Source organism: Eutrigla gurnardus (assembly GCF_963514095.1).
Source record: "Eutrigla gurnardus genome assembly, chromosome: 19".
Lineage (NCBI taxonomy): Eukaryota > Metazoa > Chordata > Actinopteri > Perciformes > Triglidae > Eutrigla > Eutrigla gurnardus.
Window position 1 is genome coordinate 17,114,731 of NC_139930.1, and position 17,145 is coordinate 17,131,875.

General features: G+C 47.8%; 1 protein-coding gene across 1 annotated transcript; it reads right to left on the reverse strand.

The window, feature by feature from the left end:
• Window positions 1-3,744: 3,744 nt before the first annotated feature.
• arsb (arylsulfatase B) lies at window positions 3,745-16,759 on the reverse strand. The gene is made up of 8 exons (XM_084034869.1): window positions 16,310-16,759; window positions 15,156-15,342; window positions 14,859-15,049; window positions 14,194-14,401; window positions 12,640-12,883; window positions 11,057-11,127; window positions 5,783-5,896; window positions 3,745-4,883 (listed from the first exon to the last, which is right to left on the reverse strand). Exons 1-8 carry the CDS (start codon window positions 16,553-16,555, stop codon window positions 4,618-4,620), a joined length of 1,527 nt encoding a protein of 508 aa, XP_083890995.1. The 5' UTR covers window positions 16,556-16,759; the 3' UTR covers window positions 3,745-4,617.
• Window positions 16,760-17,145: the final 386 nt, after the last annotated feature.

Here is a 17,145-nt window from a genome sequence, read left to right on the forward strand (position 1 = left end):
CCGTCCTCCCGGCGGCGGGGTGGGCGGGGCCGGGACTTAGCCCCTCCTCCCTTCTCCCCCATCCGCCAATCAGCGCCGCTTCTGCTGAACTCATGACTCAGCAGCGTGGAGATGTGATATGAAAGTAATTCATATCATCCTGATTGTTATCAAAAAAATATATGCCAGAGATAATTTCTCAAAATGATTACATACTAAACTAACTCATTATTTTTTAAATAATAATATTGAAAATAAGTCAATATTTTGAGTTAATATATAGAACAATTTTTGAGATAATAAGTCAATATTTTGAGATAATAAGTCATTATTTTGAGAAAGTGTCTCTTTTTTCTGACAGTGGCAGAAATGGGCTTCCATAGAAATCCCTTTACCTTATTTAATAAAATAAATAAAATATTGCATCACAGAGAGAATATCCTTTTTTTCTTAACAATCTTAAATTAGGTCATCATAAATATCTCCCTGCATATATAAACAACCAATAGAGGTTTTTTTTTGTTTTTATTGCATAATAACAATATTTCCTGTATTTGTCAAATTTAAAAAAAAGTTTAAAAAAAGGCAAAAGCAGTTTGTGGTAATAGGATTGTCATAGTAGCCATTTAAAAAGAACTTGATATAGTGAAGTAAATAGGGGACATGTTGAAAGGTCATTCATGCATGTGAGAATATATTTATAGATGCAAAAGACATAGTCAAATTCCCTGTATGTGCATGCATATATTATTAAACGATGAGGAACATAATTGCTGCTTGCAAACACTGGCTATGAATTTGCGATGCAAACTGGTTTATTGACTCCGGTGGACGATAATGAACATTTTGTCATCCGTGTGAAGCAGACGAGCCCTTCACACAGCATTACATCTGTCTGCATGTCACATTCTCTCCAAATCTGAGTCTTAACCTTCAGCGGGAGGCTAACAGCTGAGCTAAAGACTTTAGATCGCTCACACTCTGGGAGCTAAACATCTATTTGGGTCGACGCTCCAGACTTAGCATGGTTTTCCAGACAGTATTGCCGGTCTCCTTTATTCAGTGTGAAGGGAAAACAAAAACACACACTTCTGTATATCTGTGCTGCAGCCAGCGAGGCCGGTGTGAATGGACTATTTTGAGAGTGTTGAGACTAGGAGGGGAAGGATGGAGCCGGACTTGAATGCAGTGAAAACACACGGGAAGTCTTGTGACTCTGGTCTGGGTGTTTCTGGTTAAACAACATGTTACCGTCAATAATAACAGCCCCGATGTTATCCATGCTGGTTCCTGACCGCCGCTAACCCCGAGTGACCTTCTGGTCCGAGACTCAGACAATTAAAGAGTCTTAAACATGTTTAAAAACACACAAGGAAATAGTTCGGTTTAAAACATCAGGACTTGGATTAAAATAGCTGTGAAATCTAACAAAAACAGCAGAAGAAGCTGTGTTTTTGGACCAATCAGGATCCACCTCCACCTCCTCCTTATGCCCACTGCAGATTTACTCATTTGTGATTTCCTTCCTTCCTTTCTTTCTTTCTTCCTTCCTTCCTTCCTTCCTTCCTTCCTTCCTTCCTTCCTTCCTTCCTTCCTTCCTTCCTTCCTTCCTTCCTTTCTTTGTCCCTTCCTTTCATTCTTCCTTCCTTCCTTCCTTTCTTCGTCCCTTCCTTTCATTCTTCCTTCCTTCCTTCCTTCCTTCCTTGTTTAACGTATAAGACATTTACATTTAGGGCATTAAGGACTCAATGGTTCCAGTCTAATAATGCCTCCTTGAATGTGGTCTTCTATCTGTGGTGGTCTGCCGACACTCTGGAGGAGCTCTTTTCTTTCTTTCTGTCTTTCTTTCTTTCTTAGGTGTGATGAGCTGTGGGATTCCCCCCTCCGAGGCTCAAGGTTCAACACATTCCTGGCTGCACCGGTCAGTTTTTTCATTTGAATCTGTTTTCACAGGCAGACAGACAGAGAGACAGACAGACAGACAGAGAGACAGACAGACAGACAGACAAACAGACACAATCTTGTTTGGAATTCCAGTCACTTCAGTCTGAGACCTTCGGTGTCTCCTTGTGGAAAATACCAGAGGGGAATCAAGGGTGACAGCCGGCTGTGTGTGTGTGTGTGTGTGCTCACCATCAAAACATCTGCGCCTCAAGCCTGGCTATCATATCTTTTTTACGCTGTCATATCTTTAAAGGGGGCATCACCCTGGTGGCACACACACACACACACACACAGCTTCATCCCACCTGAAACAACAGAGAGTAGGGGGGGGGGGGTTGTCGGGGGCGACGTCAGTGTCTCAGTGTTGATGTTGACTTCACAGGGGCCGAGGCAGAGAGCGGGATTAAGTGTGAAAGGGAGACGGGTCTTCATGACGGGACGGGAGGACCTGTAGGGAGGAGGTTCACCACAGACAGGTGGGGGGGGGGAGACGGGCAAAGACTGGGCAGCAGCGTCTAATTAAAAAGCAGCCATCCCATCATCTCTGAAAAGCAGCAGTTTGGATTGTAGAGTAAACGAACATGAAGAAGCGAGTGGCAAATTTGTAGCCTGGGTTGTGTAAGGAGTGCTTTCTGAGAAACATCAAATCATCATGTGGTTTATTCTGGGAGCCGTCTATTACCCACAATCCCCAGCTTCAATTCCATTTAACAGCCACTCTGGGAGAAAATAGTGTCTTGTGTTTATTTTTAAAGCAAATACACACTTCTGAGTTCATACGTACAAAAATTAGAAATTGGCTTATTCTTCAAAAAAACAAGATAATTAAAAAAGAAAATTTAGATTCAGGTTTTTAAAATTTAAGTCACACAATCGCCTGGGGGGGGCATATGGAGGGGGGTGGGGGTGTTTTTGAGTAAATAATTCAGAGAAATACGACTCATTAATTAAGCATGAAACTCAGTCTGGGCCTCGTTAGACACATAAATTAATAAATATAAATCCCAAGTCAAGGTTTTAGGTCTCCAAGACAACTGATTGATGAAGACCATGTGATACAGCTGAAAGCTCTGGAAAATGATAGGAAGTGGACTTTGGGTTCAGATTACATTCACTCATTGACGCTTTTTTGAGATTAAGAGAAGAAGACGTCTGCCTATGCTAATTAGCTTAGCATAAAGAGTGGAAACGGCTAGCCTGGCACCGTAAGATCTACCGGCATGTTTTAGAAGTGTTTAAATGAAAAGTTCTGGTTTTGCAGGGTGTGTGTTTGTGTCAGGTTAGCCGTTTGTGGTTTGAATGCTAAGCTAAGCTAACGTCTCCTGAAATAAAACATTTCTAAAAAGGAGACGGGTGGCGTTGACCTGTGACTCTCACAGCTCTCCTGTTCTCCAGCATTGTTGTCGACTGCCAATCAATTCACGTGACGGGGGTCAACGGTCACAGCCCACATTAGGACTGGGCCGCCTCCCCTCTGCAGGGAGCATTTCCTGTGGTAGTGTGCATGCTGCTGCGGGTGGGAGGTCAATCACCGGGAGGTCAGAGGTCAAACAGCGTGGCTGTATTAAGGAAATTAGCTTCTCCCGCTGAGATTCCAAAGATCCCCGTGGAAGGATCCCAGTTTTCATTCTCTAGAGTGTTTGTTTTCTACGTCAGACACCGCTCACGTGTTCAGCAGCTACTCGTCGCCACGGCGATGTCATTTTGTAGTCCCATATAGCTCCTTGTTAGCAACCACCTTTTTTAGGACACACAAAAGCTAAAAAAGAGAAGAAAAAAAATCCCCAGACGGGTATTTACTGACATATTTTTATATCGAAGAACAAAACATTAAAATCTCTTGAGCTTCAGATTTATTTCTAACCAACAACACAAAAACTTTGAGTGCAACATTTTCAGTCTGTTTTACAAACCGTTTCACCACATTCTCGCCTATATATTGTGCTTTTTTTTGTGTTAAAAACATTCGTTCATTTAAGCATTATTTGACGATTTAGTATCAAGGTAAGATAAAGTCAGCAAACAGTTGCTTATTTACTCATCCAGTAGATTCAGAGCAACATTATCACTCATTTAGACCAACATGGTGAATTTAAGTCCAAGACTCACTCCGTGATTCGTCACATATAGTTCCCAACGCAAAAGAAACCTCATCCAGCAGCCGGTTTCATATTTAAAAAAGGTATTTTCATGATCATATAGATGTACAAATCTATTTCTTATTCCTTTCCAGAGAAGAATAGCAGACCTGAGTTAAACAGCCGGTAGAAAAATGTACAAATTAAACACTCATTTAACGTTTCATTTCAATAACACAAATATAAAAATGAAGGAAAATATCTTTGGAGGTACCAAACCGCCGCTCCGAGTCTCTGGAGGGAAACATCTGGCTCTAAACGCTCCTCAGTGCTCAGCAGCTATGCACTAATACTGTTCAGCTGGTGTTTGGTGCTGGGGGTTGAGAACAGAGGGGTTTATGGGAGTTTCAGGATCCTGCTGCTAATGGAAAAACCCAGATGAGAGCTGAGAGACTGAACCGACCAGCTCTGTATCAACCGTCAGACAGATAATCATCATCCTCCGGTGGTTGCATATTAATAAATCTTTCATTTGATATTCATTCTAATCACCATATATTTAAATAAAGAGTCTCTTCTTTTCCACAGTAAACTAGAAACCTTCGCCGCTGGCCCTCTAAGCCCAGGGTCCCCAGGCCCCCGTGGGTCCCGGGTCACATCGGGGGTCTTCGTCGGGGAAGACTATGGGCAGAGCTCTCTTCTGATACTGCTGGAGCCGGCGGAGGAGATACTCCACCACGGCAGGGAAGCTAGCCGACACCTCGTTCCTCTCCTCGGGGTCTTTCTCCACGTCGAACAGCATCACGGGCTTCAGCCGATCCGCTCCGGGGGACCTGGACCCGGAGCCGTTCTGTTCCGGCCGTGGGAACCAAACGTCACAACCTGGAAGACATAAGGAAGGATTATTACCAAGTACATTTACTGTACAAATACAGACATTTTGTCCTTTAAACTTCTCACGTGGTTTCAGTTGAATACGTGTTTGAGGCCCAAAGAGGTTAAAGAGGTTAAATGGTCCGTTAGCATTAATCATCTCACGACCCGTTAGATTTATCTGGGGATTCTTCCCCGAGGTCGGGCACCACCCAACTAAACTAACTGTATATGAACTGTTTAAAACGAGCTCTACCTCCGCCAGCTACTATCTATTATCCTCGTTTTTACTTCTATTTCTGTTCAGTACATTATGGGAGATGCAAAAACTGGAGTCAACTTTACTTTACTTCTGTGCATACGTGCCCAAATAAAGTGGATTCTGATTTTGAGTCACTACAAGTAACTTTCATTTCTTGGTGATTTTGGCGGCCCCTGTGGACAAAAGCAGTACTGTTTACGAGCCCCTTTAGAAAAAAGGGACCAGGGTCTAAAAGCCTGCTTTGCTGAGTCCTGGTTCTGGTTCTCCTGTGCCTCCCTTATATAATTTATATATATATATATAAATATATAAAGCTAATCTTGCTGCTGGTCATATGTCGGTCATAACGAGGCATCCGTGTTAAATGGAGACCGTTTCATAACGAGATAAAAGTTCCTCAAAGTAACTTTAAGTACTTTTTGTGTTGGTGTTACGTTGCGTTGCCCTTAAACACCCAAAATAAAATCATTGCAGTGTTTAAATATGATTTAGAATGCTTTAAATGAACTGTAAAACTTTTCTACCTTCAGTATGATTTAGAATTTAACTTGTTTTTTACTCAAGCAGAGATCCGGATTCTTCCTCCTTAACAAGGCAATGTGCTTTCAGACTCAAGCCGTCGTCAGGGGCGACGGAGGACACTGACCCGGGTATCCCGTCAGCAGCTTCCAGTTGGAGGATCGGATGGCGGCATGGATGGAGACGTTGAAGCCTCCGCCGAACCCCGGAGCCAAAGGTAACCGCCGGCCGGTGCCAGGACCTGCGGAGAGAGGACGGAGCACGGAGGTCATCCACCTTTAAATAACGGAGGGAAAACTGCTGATTAAGACGATATGAACACAAAAACGCCCTCTGTGGTACGTTGGCTCCGAATATCAGCGCATACCTGAGGAATCGAAGGTGGAGGTGTCAAAATAAATACGCCAATACTCTTTTTCTTGTGGTACAGCAGGAATCAAACAATCCTTCCCTTTAAGAGCAGAAATTACTGGACGGATGAATTTCCCCACAAACGCGTGGAGCTTTTAGGGAGCTGGAGGAATTTAGACAAATGTGGTGGTAAATGTGGTCAACTCAGCAGCACCGGGGCTTTTTTTTCTGCCCCATTTCTGCCAAGCACAATGAATAATTCACCGTTTGTGCAGTTGGGCAGATTTTTGAAAAGCGAGGAACAAACCAGGGAAAAAAGGGCAAAGTCAATAATTGATCTTTGTTTGAGGGCGTCCAGACATTTCTGCAGCCACGAGATGAAAACCTTTAAGAAGAAGAAGAAGAAGAAGAAGAAGAAGAAGAAGAAGAAGAAGAAGTGGCCTTGAGAGTGTTTCCAGGTTCTGGGTTTGACCCCGACAATGTGGTCCTGATTACACGAGATTTGCAAGTAATTTTGGCGTTCCTAACGCTGTCAAAAGCAAGTATTTCATTTACGTTCCCTGGGGAACTCCTTTTTTAACGTGTCCGATCTCGCCCCCCGTGACAAAGACTTTGACATTGATTTCTCTGGTGAAAGGCCACGTGGGGGATCTTCATCGTTGTCACGTGCAACGAGCTGGGGTTGCACAACGCGGGGCGATCCAAGAACCAAACCCAGATTTGTGTAAACCAGGATCAGTATTGACATCGTGGCCACATTCAGGTTCTGTTACATAAAGCAAGTGGGTCAGGCTCTAGATCTGCAAAGAGCCTCAATTGTCCATTTCTGACAGGCATTCGTTGCTTGAGCGCCTCAAAAAACAGGGTCCTGCTCATCTGGATCTCAAAACAGGGTCCTGCTCATCTGGATCTCAAAACAGGGTCTTGCTCATCTGGATCTCAAAACAGGCTCTTGCTCATCTGGATCCACAGCAGGAGGATCAACAAAAGAACTCAAGAAAAAAAAAGAGGGAGGCGAAGGGGAGGAAGAGACCCTGAGAGAGCAGAGGATCATGGAGGAGGAGGAGGAAGAGGAGGAGGGGATATTTGTGTGTGATTTAAGGCTTGGTCCAAGTCCAGGGTTCCTCCGCGAGGAGGTTCAGGGACCCCTTTGTGACCCAGTTAGTCGGGATCCCTCTTCTAACACCGAGAGCAAAGAAGGGGGGATTTTAAAAAGCAACTTGAAAGGAGAAAATATGCAACAACAAAAAGTGGGAAAGAAGAATCATGGAGGAGGAAAAAGGGGAGTAACGTGGACCAGCAGGGTTCCTCAAAGAGAGGGTCTCCAGGAATCCGAGCCTGGACCGCATCAGGAGGAGCTGGTTGTCACTCAAACATAAAACACGGATGCTTGGAAAGCAGCAGAGTTGTTGGTGATTTAGATGAAATCAGCAACAGTGGGCTGAGCTCGGCTGTGTAAACAGATAAATCAGCACTGGAACATAAAAACCCATTTAAACGGGTGATTTGGGTGTTTCTCCAGCAGTTCTTCATTAACTTTTACAATATTAGAGATGAGAGGTCAAAGGTGTTTACGGCCCTAAACTTTGTTTTGGTCTCAACGTTCCCGTCAACATTGTTTCCCGTTGCAGGCAACAAAATAAAGATCTGAACAGTCCGACTGGATGCTACCGACCAGCAGCAGGTAAAAAAAATCAAATCCAGATCCAGATCTTTCTCTCAGGTGTGGGTGGAGACCAAAACGGAGGTAAAAAAGGAGTGAAATATTGGAAACTGGATGTGTAAATAGGCAAATGTTGGCTCTTATAAAGACTTACCTACTTATTGATTTCTGATTTTAACTATGAATTTTCATTCGCAGACTATATCGGACATTATGAACTGATATACAAACTGTCACACTCATTCTGAGCACGATGTTTCCAGGTGATAGACACCGACCGGACCCCCTTGATGCTTGTTTAGAGCTTTAAAAAAAAATCCTTTTTGCGTCACATTTCCAAATTTGACTGCGATGCCACATACGGTGTTGATCAGCAGTAATCAGTCCTCCTGCACCACCACCTCCTCCTCCTCCACCACCTCCTCCTGCATGCCAGAGGAGAAGAACTGTACTTTTTTCAGAGATGAATGAAACAGTATGCATCTATTCTCACGACGAACCATTACGTGCCCATTAGGCCACATCTGTGAAACATTTCAGCACAGTAAACGTCCTCCTCCTCCTCCTCCTCCTCCTCCTCCTTCACCTCCTCCTCCACCTCCACTCTTTCTGAGAGTGTAACCAAAGGTGCAGCATTCTCTCCACAGAGTCAGAAATAGCGGCCTCAGACCAGGACCACCTAATATTAAGTGGTTTAGACAAGAATGAGACCACTCCACTGTGTCTGACAGCTAAAAAAAAAAAAAGGTTCAGTCACATGAGCCGTTTCCTGGAAACCTCCCCACAATCACAGAGTTTAAACTGTGAGCCGAGAACGTCAACTATCTCACATTTCAACACGGTCGGCTGGTTAAAGTTCCAACCTCGTGTTTATCGGAGAAAACAGAGGAACCAACTACCGTTTTATGAAGGACAACAATCACAAATACCTCACTGGAATGTGACTAAAACAAGGCAAATTAATAAAAAAACAAACATTTTAATTGAAAATATTAACAAAACGTTGCTTATGATGATCTCAATCTAAATATTACCGTCACTGGAAATAAGATTTCATAAACCTCCCAGATTAAGGGACATCCACTGATAATAATCCAGACACCATGTGAGACCAGATTCCTCATAAACTCTTAATCCAGTCAAACAAATTTCAAACACTCACAACAAACACACGGCGGACTGGACTGAGTCTCAGCAGAGTTATGCAACGCCTGCTATTCTTAGGGCCCCCGGTCTGCTCCGACTCCACTTAATTGGATCCACGGTGTCTGGTGGACTCGTGAATACCGGTCTAACAATGAGCCTCTTGATGCTCGTTGGCAACGATGGGAAGAGAGAGTTACAGCGTTAGAAACAAAACATCGTGGAGACAAGAGGAGGAGGAGGAGGAGGAGGAGGAGGAGGAGGAGGAGAGGTCACACAAGGTTTTCATCACCTTAACCAGTCACCAGGCAGGTGATCAATGCTTGGTAGGCATGAGGGCCCCGAGTCCTCCAGTGGGTCCTGGGTTCCTCCTGGTGCAGTGGGTCCTCCTGGTGCAGTGGGTCCTGGGTTCCTCCTGGTGCAATGGGTCCTCCTGGTGGTTTGGGTCCTGGGTTCCTCCTGGTGTAGTGGGTCCTCCTGGTGCAGTGGGCCCTGGGTTCCTCCTGGTGCGGTGGGTCCTGACTCCTGGGTTCCTCCTGGTGCAGAGGGTCCTGGGTTCCTCCTGGTGCAGAGGGTCCTGGGTTCCTCTTGGTGCAGTGGGTCATGGGATCCTGCTGGTGCAGTGGGTCCTCCTGGTGCAGTGGGCCCTGGGTTCCTCCTGGTGCAGTGGGTCCTGGGTTCCTCCTGGTGCAGTGGGTCCTCCTGGTGCAGTGGGTCCTCCTGGTGCAGTGGGTCCTGGGGTCCTCCTGGTGGAGTGGGTCCTGGGTTCCTACTGGTGCAGTGGGTCCTGGGGTCCTCCTGGTGCAGTGGTCCCTGGGTTCCTACTGGTGCAGTGGGTCCGGGGTTCCTCCTGGTGCGGTGGGTCCTGGGTTCCTCCTGGTGCAGTGGGTCCTGGGTTCCTCCTGGTGCAGTGGGTCCTCCTAGTGCAGTGGGTCCGGGGTTCCTCCTGGTGCGGTGGGTCCTGGGTTCCTCCTGGTGCAGTGGGTCCTGGGTTCCTACTGGTGCAGTGGGTCCTGGGTTCCTCCTGGTGCAGTGGGTCCTCCTAGTGCAGTGGGTCCGGGGTTCCTCCTGGTGCGGTGGGTCCTGGGTTCCTCCTGGTGCAGTGGGTCCTGGGTTCCTCCTGGTGCAGTGGGTCCGGGGTTCCTCCTGGTGCAGTGGGTCCTGGGTTCCTCCTGGTGCAGTGGGTCCTGGGTTCCTCCTGGTGCAGTGGGTCCTGGGTTCCTCCTGGTGCGGTGGGTCCTGGGTTCCTCCTGGTGCAGTGGGTCCGGGGTTCCTCCTGGTGCAGTGGGTCCTGGGTTCCTCCTGGTGCAGTGGGTCCGGGGTTCCTCCTGGTGCAGTGGGTCCTGGGTTCCTCCTGGTGCGGTGGGTCCTGGGTTCCTCCTGGTGCAGTGGGTCTGGGGTTCCTCCTGGTGCAGTGGGTCCTGGGTTCCTCCTGGTGCAGTGGGTCCGGGGTTCCTCCTGGTGCAGTGGGTCCGGGGTTCCTCCTGGTGCAGTGGGTCCTGGGTTCCTCCTGGTGCAGTGGGTCCTCCTGGTGCAGTGGTCCTGGGTTCCTCCTAGTGCAGTGGGTCCTGGGATCCTGCTGGTGCAGTGGGTCCTCCTGGTGCAGTGGGTCCTGGGTTCCTACTAGTGCAGTGGGTCCTGGGATCCTGCTGGTGCAGTGGGTCCTCCTGGTGCAGTGGGTCCTGGGTTCCTGCTGGTGCAGTGGGTCCTGGGATCCTGCTGGTGCAGTGGGTCCTCCTGGTGCAGTGGGTCCTGGGTTCCTACTAGTGCAGTGGGTCCTGGGATCCTGCTGGTGCAGTGGGTCCTCCTGGTGCAGTGGGTCCTGGGTTCCTCCTGGTGCAGTGGGTCCTCCTGGTGCAGTGGGTCCTGGGTTCCTGCTGGTGCAGTGGGTCCTCCTGGTGCAGTGGGTCCTGGGTTCCTCCTGGTCCAGGACTAGCCTGTCCAGAGTGTGTAGACAGTTCCTGGATGACGATGAAGGCATTGATTCCATTGATTGGCCCTCATGTCCCCCCTCACCTAGATCCAGCTGAGCCCCTCTGGGATGTTATCTATCGATGCATCCTGATCCTGGTCCGGGGAGTAGACCTCCCCCAGGACCCGATCCTTAGACTCACCAGGAGCCCAGACGTCGTCGGGAGTTCATAAAGGATGATTGGTGATTTTGAATCCCGTCGTTACGTCATTATGTTCACAACAACGTGAATAATGAACTCATCCGGACGTGTGATTTAAAAGCAGACTTACAGGGAGCGATGTCGTTGTACAGCGGGTCGATGTTGTGCAGCAGCTCCAGTCTCGGTGAAGCGAAGCCTTTGCTGCAAGATAGAAAAAAAAAAAGTCTTAAATATATGGATACACAACCAACACACACACACACACAGTCTGACTCATGCACTGTAAAGTCCACTGGGATGTGTAAATGTAAACCAGCTGGCCCCGTTGTTCACCAGGCAGCCGTATGCTGCGACCGCACTCCACCACAGAGAGTACAGCTCCGGCCGACCACAGTGTCTGATAACACAACTAAAATAACTCTCTGCTCCGCCGGCCTTCTGTTCTGGCCCCGCCCCTTCCTGTGACAGACGAGCCAATTAAAAAAAAACAACACAAAACCGTAAAACCGTAAAAACAAAAAGCATTGTCGTGCAACTTGCACTGCAGCAGCCGGCGCGGTCAGCTGACGTGCGTCAGCCAATCGAGTCAAGTGGAGGCTGCAGAGTAGTAGTTTGTGGTTCCAGAGGCTAAGCTTTGATTTTTTTGTTTCCTGCCTCAACCTCCTTTCCACTTTTAGTTTACAAATATATCAAGTGTCAGACGTGTGACGGCCTGCGTGATGCCCTGAACACGGAGGGGAAAGTGGAACTCTGGTCACGAACAGCAGTTCTCCACAACATAATTAAATATATTAAATAAATTAAATATATTAAATATAATAAATACATTAGGGAGGAAAGAACATCTGAGGTTTCCACTTAAAAAGGATTTGCAGATAAACTTGTTAGCTCATCAAGTAGCAGCATTTTAGGACATTCGGGGTTCCTCCACCTTCTCCAAAGTCAAATTCAAGCACTTTCCAAGCATTTCCAGGTGCATTTCCATGCTTTTCCAGCACCTTCCAGCTGTGGTAAACTACATATTTGTACCAATCCAATGGTCAGTATTCAGTCTACTTATTATGTCACTTGTTCATCACATTAAATGAGATGTTATTGTCCTCTAAACAACCAACATGATGTTTGGAGACAGCTTTTTACAGAAGGACCACAAATGAAAGGAAAACTAATTCCACTAACAGATCCACAGAAATATAATCACCAACTATTTTCATCATCTGTTCATCATCAAAAGTCATTTTTCATGCAGAAATGTCAGAAAATGCTGTTTTCAGTCCCTCAGATATGGAGATCTTCTTTTCTCTGTTCTATCATAGATGTCATCACATAGAACACACATTTCAAGCACTTTATTCTAAATCCAAGCACTTTTCAAACCTTGAAAACACCACACTAAAATTCAAGTGTTTTCAAGGATTTCCAGCACCGAACCAACAGAAGGTGGATGGAAGGACGATAGATTTGTGAGAATGACTGATGGAATTTCCTTCCTCTTTGAGCTCCATCGCCACGGTAACAAAGGGCTTATTGAAGGAGGCTCCAACGACACAGAGAGAGAGAGACGGCGGGGTCAGGCAGACAGGGGGTCAGACAGACAGGCAGAGGCACCGGGAGAGGGCAGCCTGTCAGAGTGGAGAGCTGCTCACACTGTAAACTCTGAACCTCAGCCCCCGGGAGTTCGAGTCCCAGACGAGTGCAGAACGAACCGCTCACCTGATGGCGTCCCACACGTCGAACCCGTCCAGCGGCTTCTTGGCGTCGGCGCTGCCTCCCGCCAGCGAGACGAGCGTCGGCAGCCAGTCGGAGACGTGGACGAGCTCGTGGCTGACGGTGCCGGGTCGCTTCAGCAGCGGGCCGGCCACGAAGCCGACTCCTCGGACCCCCCCCTCCCACAGAGACCACTTCCTCCCTCTCAGAGGCCAGTTGCTGCCGCCGCTCAGCGTCTGACCTCCGTTATCTGGAAACACACAAGGAGGGGGACAGAGATGAATATATAAATAATATATATAAATATGAAGATGAAGAGGCATGAAGTGACTTTTGAATGCAAGGATGCAGATTTCACACTTAGAGAGGACAGCAGAGTGTTGGTTTAATCCCATTATTATCTATAAGATTCATCCTGGGAACCATGAATGTCTACAAAACTGAACACACACACACACACACACACACACACACACACACACACACAAACACACACACACAAACACACACACACAAACACACACACACACACACACACACACACACACACACACACACACACACACACACACACACACACACAGTAAGCCTTTCCAGTATAAACCCACCTGACCAATCACAACCAGACAGGCCTCCGTGTGTCATGTGAGTCCAGGAAGTAGCCTGTGCCGGTTCCTCCTTAATGCCTTTACAAGCTGCTCTGCCCCCCCCTCTCGACTCCATTAAAACAGCTCAAACATGACAAACATACATGTGGATGTGACTAATAAAAGCCACGGGTTGACCCGATACTCGTTTACCTGCCGGTCAGGTGTTGCATCATCACACGGACACAGTTTATGTGGTTTACCTGAACCCTTCCAGTCACAGCCAATCAGAGGCGTGGAAGAGGAACAATGAGAACAGGCCACCTACCGCAGGCTCTTCACTTTACAGAGCATGTTCCTGTCTTTTAATCACCCTGTAAAAGAGCTAAAAATAACCCTCAAAGGAGTTACCTACTTCAGATGCAATTCATTAGACGTTCCAGAGAGCGGGGGCCATGTTTGGATCTCATCCTCAGCCGTGCTACCGGCATTGTTTGAAATAAAAATCATCCTTAATGATCAGCTGGTTTCAGGGTTCAACATCCCGAGAGGTCCAGGGGTTTGTATGAAGAGATGAGCCAATCAAAAGACACAGAAAACCCTGTTAGACTCAACACAACACTGCTCCCTAGTGGACATCCCGAGTATTACAAACACATTGCTCCTCTTGTCCCCCTCTTGACCGTGTTGTGCAATAAAACGTGTAATCTGATGCTTTTAACTCGATTTAGGTCAATTTAAAAAAAAAAAAAAACAGCTTTGAGGGCAAATGTGGTTTTGAGTCTGGATGTAAAATGTAATTGCTCTTTACTTAGCACACACTGATTTGGTTTCCATTCTGGCACGCCATAAAAGAGTCACATGGAGACAGAAAATAAAAAGCAGTGGAAAATATATTAGCACCCACCGAGGCGTTTCTCACTCGATTATCCTGTTTACGTGTAAATAAAACGAGGTTTCCGTTAAAACACACCTGTGGAGAACACCAGCACCGTGTTGTCCCAGAGTCCGGCCCGCCGCAGAGCCAGAGTGAGGTTTCCCACGGCCTCGTCCATGGCCGACACCATGCCGGCGTACAGCCTGCGGTGGGGGTCTTTGATGAAAGCGTAGGGGGCCACGTAGCGGTCGGGGACCTGCAGGGGCGCGTGGACGGCCTGCAGCGCCACGTACAGGAAGAGCGGCTGGAGGGTGAAGAGGCAAAGACTCAATAAGTACAGGATCAAATCATTTTAATAATAACAATCATTACAGTTACTCTGCAGGGGGGAGAGTTTCTGAACGTCTGACTGTGTCTGTTTATTGTTGCCGAGCAGGTCGTCGAGCACAAAGAGGGTTTTATTTTTATTTATTTATTTTACAGCTGCTTTGCTGAAGCAGCTTCCTGCTGTGGGCTGAAACATCACAGCAGTGAAGCAGAACAGCAAAACATACGAGCTGAAACTCACCGTACCGATATCAGACATCAGTACCATTACTATATATATATATATATATATATATATATATATATATATACACATCATATATTGTGTATATATATATATATATATATATATATATATATATACACAATATATGATGAAAGTCGCTTTCTCTCTGTTGTATCTGTGTGTGTGTATGTGTGCGTGTGTGTGTGACCTTGCTGGCGTTGTGTGTTGCGATGATGCTGGCGGCCCTGTGGCTGAACAGCTCGGTGGAGTAGACTCCTCCGTATCCCGCGGCGACCTCCTCTCCGTCCCGCAGGTCCAACGCACAGCGGCTGAGGTTCAGAGCGGCGACGCGGCTACAGCGGACGTGGGTGAAGTAGTCCTCGCTGCCCGTCAGGTAGCCTTTAGATCACACACACACACACACACACACACACACACACACACACACACACACACATCAGACTGATAATCATTACTCCTAATGACCTACATGTATGATATATACCGAGGTAGGTGTCGAAGCCGCGGCGCGTGGGCAGGCAGTCCTTCCTGTACATGCCCAGGTGCCACTTGCCCACCATGTGCGTGGCGTAGCCCGCCTCCTTCATCAGCTGGGGCAGCAGCTTCTCGTCCAGGGGGACGCAGTAGGGCTGGCAGGGCCAGATGATCTGGTGCTGCATCCCCGTGTGGATCTGAGGAGGGGCCAGACACACACAGATCAGGATCTGGACCTGGTCCTCCCTGGACCCCCTCCACCTTTGGGACCCCAGTGAGGACAGGATGTGGGATCTCCCTGGACCCCCTCCACCTTCGGGACCCCAGTGAGGACAGGATGTGGGATCTCCCTGGACCCCCTCATCTTTGGGACCCCAGTGAGGACAGGATGTGGGATCTCCCTGGACCCCCTCCCCCTTTGGGACCCCAGTAAAGACAGGATGTTGGGTCTGTACCTGGTCCCCTCTGGACCCCCTCCCCCTTTGGGACCCCAGTGAGGACAGGATGTGGGATCTCCCTGGACCCCCTCCCCCTTTGGGATCCCAGTGAGGACAGGATGTGGGATCTGTACCTGGTCCTCTCTGAACCCCCTCCCCCTTCGGGACCCCAGTGAGGACAGGATGTGGGATCTGTACCTGGTCCTCCCTGGACCCCCTCCCCCTGTGGGACCCCAGTGAGGACAGGATGTGGGATCTGTGCCTGGTCCTCCCTGGACCCCCTCCACCTTTGGGACCCCAGTGAGGACAGGATGTGGGATCTCCCTGGACCCCCTCCACCTTTGGGACCCCAGTGAGGACAGGATGTGGGATCTGTACCTGGTCCTCCCTGGACCCCCTCCAACTTTGGGACCCCAGTGAGGACAGGATGTGGGATCTCCCTGGACCCCCTCCACCTTTGGGACCCCAGTGAGGACAGGATGTGGGATCTGTACCTGGTCCTCCCTGGACCCCCTCCAACTTTGGGACCCCAGTGAGGACAGGATGTGGGATCTCCCTGGACCCCCTCCACCTTTGGGACCCCAGTGAGGACAGGATGTGGGATCTCCCTGAACCCCCTCCCCCTTTGGGACCCCAGTAAAGACAGGATGTTGGGTCTGTACCTGGTCCTCTCTGGACCCCCTCCCCCCTTCGGGACCCCAGTGAGGACAGGATGTGGGATCCGTACCTGGTATCGCCCGGTCATGAGCTGGTTCCTGGACGGGGTGCACAGAGGCTGGACGTAGTAGTTCTCCAGGCGGACTCCCGCCGCAGACAGCTGGTCCAGGTTCGGGGTCCGGATCTCCGAGCCGTGGTACCCGACGTCGTACCAGCCGAAGTCGTCGGCCAGGATGAAGACGACGTGGGGCCGCCGGGCGGCTGAAGCCAGCGGGCAGCCAAGGAGGACGGCGGCTATGACGACGTAATAATCCATCTTCTGTTTTTCACTTATCAAACTCAGTTAAAATAGTTCGTCAGACAGTTAAAGAGGAAGTCTGTCAGTTTCATGTTTAAGCGGGAAAAGAAAAACAAACATGGCGACGGTTGTCCTAACTTCTTCGTAAACCTTATTTTTAAATAAACTGAATTATAAAAAGTTACAACCGCGTCTAGCTGTCACTTCCGTGTTCCGCGGGTTGAAAACATGCCTCGATTGTGACAGCCAATCAGATCGCTGAGAAAAACAGCCAATCAGAAGACTGGAGGAGGAAACAGCCAATCAGATAGATGACTGGGAGAAACAGTCACGTGAACCTACGGAAGCCTAGAGTAAATGCGCTTCGCGTCAAGCCGAACAACAAGGCTTGTTATGAGTATATATTATAATATATATTTTATATGAATTTATATTATATAAATTATAATTATACATATATATATTATAATATATATTTATTATATAATTATATAGAATATTATATAATATATTGTATCATATATTATTATTATATAATTGGGGGAAATAAACTTGAAAAAGGGCATTATTAAATATAAACTTTAAAAAATTTAAATAAAAAAGTCTTA